The sequence below is a fragment of the Myotis davidii genome, unplaced genomic scaffold (genome assembly GCF_000327345.1).
Source record: "Myotis davidii unplaced genomic scaffold, ASM32734v1 scaffold937, whole genome shotgun sequence".
Lineage (NCBI taxonomy): Eukaryota > Metazoa > Chordata > Mammalia > Chiroptera > Vespertilionidae > Myotis > Myotis davidii.
In genome coordinates, this window is record NW_006288252.1 from 1,555,630 (window position 1) to 1,561,387 (window position 5,758).

General features: G+C 60.9%; 1 protein-coding gene across 1 annotated transcript in view; it reads left to right on the forward strand.

The window, feature by feature from the left end:
- The first annotated feature begins 1,666 nt into the window (after window positions 1-1,666).
- Window positions 1,667-5,758, forward strand: part of NOP14 (NOP14 nucleolar protein) — a 12,807-nt gene continuing 8,715 nt past the window's right edge. The window contains exons 1-7 of the mRNA XM_006760121.2: window positions 1,667-2,432; window positions 2,858-2,999; window positions 3,854-3,993; window positions 4,314-4,445; window positions 4,631-4,753; window positions 4,984-5,115; window positions 5,392-5,665. Coding sequence (XP_006760184.1) covers window positions 2,283-2,432; window positions 2,858-2,999; window positions 3,854-3,993; window positions 4,314-4,445; window positions 4,631-4,753; window positions 4,984-5,115; window positions 5,392-5,665 — 1,093 coding nt within the window. The 5' untranslated portion in view covers window positions 1,667-2,282. The remainder of the gene's footprint in view (window positions 2,433-2,857; window positions 3,000-3,853; window positions 3,994-4,313; window positions 4,446-4,630; window positions 4,754-4,983; window positions 5,116-5,391; window positions 5,666-5,758) is intronic.

Here is a 5,758-nt window from a genome sequence, read left to right on the forward strand (position 1 = left end):
TGGGATTTCCCACCCTCTCCCCGGAGCAGCACCGATCGGAGCCGGCCTGCGGTGCTGGCGCCACACGCTGGCTGGCCTGCCGCGGCCTTGGGCACGCTGGCTCTTTCTCTGTGCCTCAGTTTCCCCGTCTGTAAGCACCCTGGGCAGCTGGGAGGATCGAATGTGTACATTGACCGTCCTTGGGACGGCGCCGGGCGCAGCTGGACGTGTCCAGTGCCCTTGTCCTCTACGTTAGACCGCGTTTCTCTTCGTGCCTCTGCGTGTGCTGGGCCGGCTGACCTCCCCCTGGACACTGCCCCTCCCTCAGACCCAGCACCCGCGCGACCCCTTTTCCAGCTCCCTCTGTGCTGGCCTCTCCCCGTTCAGACTGCACTCTGTGTTTGGGGCCCAGGGACCCACACAGGGTGCTCAGTAGGGTCCGGTGAGCGAGTGTCTCTCCTTCCCAGTGAGCGAATGCGGCCTCTGGGGCAAGTGCCGCTGCTCTCAGGCCTGACCCCTTCTGCCGCACCGGGCGGTGCCCCGGCGCTCTGTGGTTCTGGGGCCCCGGGCCGGTCACTGACCTGTTTGGCTGAGGCAGTGAGTAGGCCGGTGGGAAAGGCCCAGGGGACAGTGAGTTCCCTCGCACCTACGATTGCGAGGGGCGGGGCTGGCACTCAGCTCCAATCTCTGCAGCCTTAGCCCACCAGCGCTGACTTTTAACGTTCTGTTCTGGCTGCCAGGGAGATAAAGATGCAGGAAGACTCGGCCTCTGCCTTCGAGGGCACATGGTCTGTGTTCTGTCACCGCGATCCAGTGTCTTCTGTTTGAACGCGATGTCACCCCACTGAAGGGGCTGGCAGTGGGAACAGTAGGCTAGACTCCCACGGAGTCACGGTCCCCAGGCACACCCCAGGCAGGCGTGGGGGACGAGCGCGTGGGCTCCGACAGACACGTTCGTGTCCACCTGCGCCTCAGTTTCCTTACTTCTGAAGTGGGGCGCTGACAGCCTCGTGGTGGCTGTGAGGACGGAGTGGGCTGCGCGCTCACACCTCTCAGCTCCTCCTCACTCACAGGCGCCTGCACAATCTGGACCCGACCTATTGTCCTCATTTTGCCTTTTGCAACTCAATTTGTCCAAAAAGGCCTGTTTTATCCCCAAATCTCCCAAAGGTCAGCCCAGGCCACCACTCTGATCCTTTCCCAGGCTCCCTGAGCCAGACAGGAGGGGTGCTCACGCCTCTAGCCCCTGGCAGGCTCTTCTCCCTCCTCTGCCGGGGCAGGTGGCCTGGAGGGGCACTCCTGCTTCCTCCGAATCCCCCAGGGCTTGGCTCACAAGACAAACGCAAGTACTAGAGGGAACCAGAACTTAGTGCTTCGGGGCTCACAGTGGCCTCCCGTAGAGTGGAGTGTCCCAAAGCGTGGGATAGCTCAGAGCTGTCTGGCGGGACGCCGGCCTTCCGGTTGAGTTAGGTCATGATTTGTGCGGAGGGGTCAGTGGCCGGCAAGGGAGGCTGGAGTGTGTGATGGTCCCTGGGAAGTGAAGGGCTGTCCGGACAAGGAGGCCTGTAGCTGGGACCCAACCCAGACTCAGTGCTTAACACTACACAGCAGTAGCTGACAGCCTGAGTCAGGACCACCCTTCTCCGGTCACAGCCGGGCCCCAGGCGGAGAGCTTGGCTGCCTGCGCCCCATCTGGACGTGGAGCTGATGGGATTTGGTGTCCACGCTCTTGGCTGCACGTCCTAGGCCACGTGCACGTGTCAATGAGTGGCCACAGAGGTGCTGCACGTATTGGCTTGAGGTTACAAATAAACCTTAGCAAGAAGGCAGACTTGCAAAATACGGACACGCGAATAACAGGATTGACTGACATACAAATAAATGTGTGTATGTAACAAGCGAGGGGGAAAGATGCTGCCACAGTCTGCCGTCACTGGTCATGCGTCAGACTTGACCCATGGCTTCCTGTCAGCTCCTTGTTGCGAATTTCCCTTCCTCTCAGCTGGGGCCTCCGCTCCTGCAGCTTCTCAGCCTGACGGTGACCTGTGAGTGCTCGGGTCTGCCTTCTCCCTAAGCCTCAGTATCGGGCGCGTCCTGCAGGGTCGCCTGGGGTCCGAGCAGGCCTGCGGCCTCCCTTGAGGAGCAACAGCCCCCGATTGGCCCTGTTATTGGGCTGTTGGTGTCAGTGGCCTCCAGGACACAGAATGGCCAGTGGCAGTGTCACCTTCCGATGCACGAGAGCCACCGTGGGGGCCCCTGGGGAGCATCTCCCCTTTGGGGTCCGAGCTCGCCAAGCGTGATGGATGCTCTGTTTCCAGCGCACGAAGACTTTGCTGAAGGAGTACAAGGAGCGGGACAAGTCCAACGTGTTCATAGACAAGCGCTTCGGCGAGTACAACAGCCACATCAGCGCGGAGGAGAAGATGATGCGGAGGTTCGCTCTGGAGCAGCAGGTACGGAGGCAGTGGGGTCTCCTGTACGTTCATCGGTGCTCCTGCGGGCACTTGCCTGCTGGTGCAGAGGGTGGGTCTTGAGTCCTGGGCCCAGGCTGGCGAGGCCGGAAGGGAAGGGCCGGCTGCAGACACGCTGGTGGATCCATCCGGCAGCCAGAGGGCTCGGCAGGGCTGTGTCCTCGAGTTTTCACCAAAGCGCTGGCTCCAGCTCGGGTGGGTGGACAGGGCCGCGGGACGTACCTGACCCGCTGACTGACTGACCTGGGGTTCCGCTTGAATCCGAACCGCTGCTCAGATGGCGCAGAATAACCCTAAAGCTGCTGAGGCGACACTGACACGCTGCACAAGTAGCAGAAAAATAACGGGTTTTGCTGTTAAATGGATGTGGGCATTTTAGGAAACTGACTCTCTTCCTCTTCTGTCAGCGACAACATGAAAAAAGAAACATCTACAACCTCAACGAAGATGAAGAATTAACTCACTACGGCCAGTCCTTGGCCGACATCGAAAAGCTGAACGACATTGTCGACAGTGACAGCGACACTGAGGAGCGAGGAACGCTGTCCGGTAAGGGCAGGAGCAGGGACAGCCGTCTGCTCACCGCTAGCCTGGCCTGGGCGCCTTGGAAAGGGCTGGATAGAAGTGTCGCTGACCATAAAGCCCCCAAGAAATTCTACACGGAACGGCTTTCTCATGCTTTCCCTCAGAGCCACAGAAGGTGGGCGGCAGGGGCAGGGGGCGGTAGGTGAGGCAGGCAGAGCTCCTGGAGGCGGAGAAACACGTCAGTACCCTGTCTTGTTGTTGCTAATTCTTCCCCGAGGATTTTTTTTCTTGATTTTTATTTTTTTATTATTTTTTTAATATGTTTTATTGATTTTTTACAGAGAGGAAGGGAGAGAGATAGAGAGTTAGAAACATCGATGAGAGAAACATCGATCAGCTGCCTCCTGCACACCCCCTACTGGGGATGTGCCTGCAACCAAGGTACATGCCCTTGACCGGAATCGAACCCAGGACCCTTCAGTCCCAGGGCTGACACTCTGTCCGCTGAGCCAAACGGGCCAGGGCGCCCCAAGGATATTTTTCCATTGATTTTCAGAGAGAGTGGAAGGGAGGGGGAGAGACAGAGAGAGAAACATCGATGTGAGAGAAACACCGATTGGTTGCTTCCCACACTTGCCCCAACCGGAGCCAGGGATCCAGCCTGCAACCCAGGAATCGAACCCAGGACCCTTCAGTCCCAGGGCTGACGCTCTGTCCACTGAGCCAAACGGGCCAGGGCAGTGCCCTGCTTTATGTGAACGTCACCCGAGTTCACTGTAGCCGGGCGCTTAGAGCGACCAGTGCCTCGTCCAGCATGAGCGCCAGGTGTGAGCGCTCTGGGGAGACGGGGGCTTCACAGCTCTGCTTCTGCTCTGCAGCCGAGCTGACGGCGGCCCATTTTGGAGGCGGAGCGCTCCCTCGTGAGAAGCCCTCCCAGCAGCCAGGCCCGGAGGCAGCGAGACCCAGGTCCCACAAAGAGCTCATCGAGGAGCTCATCGCCAAGTCCAAGCAAGAGAAGGTGCGCCGCTCAGTCGGGGAGGCGCTCCTCCAGCGCTGGGGTTCTGGGGTTCTGCGGGCGCTGTGCCGGCTGCTTTCTGAGCCGTGTCCGGCTCCAGAGCACCGACTGCAGGGGGCTGGCTGTGATGGGTGTTTGGTTGCGGTGTTGGCTTCAGTATTTGGACCTGTGGCAGGATTTGCAGAACATCACTGGCGTTTCCCAACAGCGAGCAGCTCATGGCAGGAAACCAGTGCTGATCACCCGTGGCCCCTTCTCCTGCTGACACGTGGGTGTGGGCGGGCGGAGGGCGCCCGCAGTGATGCCTCTGCTCTTCCTTCCAGCGGGAGAGGCAGGCCCAGCGGGAAGATGCCCTGGAGCTCACGGAGAAGCTGGACCGTGACTGGAGGGAGATCCAGAGCCTCCTGGCCCGCAGGGCGCCCCAGGCCCAGAGCGGACGCCAGGAGAAACCCCAGGTGGGCGCGGGGCCGAGCAGGCGTCCTGGGCTCCTTTCTGGTGAAGGTTCTCAGGTTACCTGATACCTGACGTCAGGGAGAGCAGGCCGCGGCCGTGGTGGCATCAGCCTCGACGGTGCAGGGAGCGGCCCGGCGGCTCTTCGCTCCTGAGAGGGAGACCAGCAATGAACCCTTCTCTCTGCCAGCCTGACGCCTACGACCGGGCGGTGCGGGAGCTGGGCTTCGAGATGAAGGCGCAGCCCTCGGACCGGATGAAGACGGAGGAGGAGCTGGCCAGGGAGGAGCAGGAGCGGCTCCGGCGCCTGGAGGTGCGGGACGCTGGGGGCAGGGCGGGGACCCTCCTGTCAGGCCTCCCGCCTCGTTCTGGGAGGGGGACGCGCTGCTCCTGGAATCCGTGGGACCTTTTCAGTCTCTTTAAAGTTTGTGTGTTTTACTATAAATGCCTTTTTAAAGATCTTTTCCTAATTATGAAAGTAAAAAGTTCAGATGACACCCTGCTGCCCTCCCTTGGGCCCCACACGTGACCTCTCCCGCGCAGGCAGAGAGGGTGCGGAGGATGCTGGGGACGAGCGAGGACCAGGACAGCAAGGGGCCTGCACACGTGTCTGCAGACGACTTAAACGACGGATTCGTGCTGGACAAGGATGACCGGCGTCTGCTCTCCTACAAAGTAAGGCGCCGGCCTTCCCTTTCTCCTTTAGCGGAAGAGGGCACACTGGGTTTCTCACTTCCTTGGTTTATCTCGGGTGGAAACTGTAAATCTCCCCACGCGGCTCCCTGCAGCTCTGTGCTGCGTGTTCACGGTGTCCAGGCACCGAGACTGGGCAGACGATCACGTGGCGCTGCCCTCTCTCGGATCTCCGTTAGCTTTCCCTCGGTTGCTAACAAGTACTCCGACCACGGTGCCCGGGTCGTCACGCCTCTGGGTTCCGTATCCTGTTCCCAGGACGGAAAGATGAACATCCAGGAAGCGCAAAGCGGGGAAGCCAGTAACGGTGGGGACGAGGAGGAGGACGAGGAAGAGGAGGAGGAGGGCGAGGAGGATGCAGAGGACAGCGGCGGCTACGACAGCCACTCAGACCTGGAATGCAGTGTGGAGAGCGAGGAGGAGAGCGAGCAGCCAGAGCAGGAGCCGCGGCCACCGCCTGGGGGGAGGGCAGCAGGCCGTGGTCAGGAAGCTCGGGACGCCGCCAGGACTGAGCTGCCCTACACGTTTGCAGGTAGCAAACTGTCATGTTCCCTGGGTCTCGGGGCCAAGTCCAACCTGGCGGTCAGTCTGCCTCGCTGAGGCTGCGTCGGGGGGGGGGGGGGGG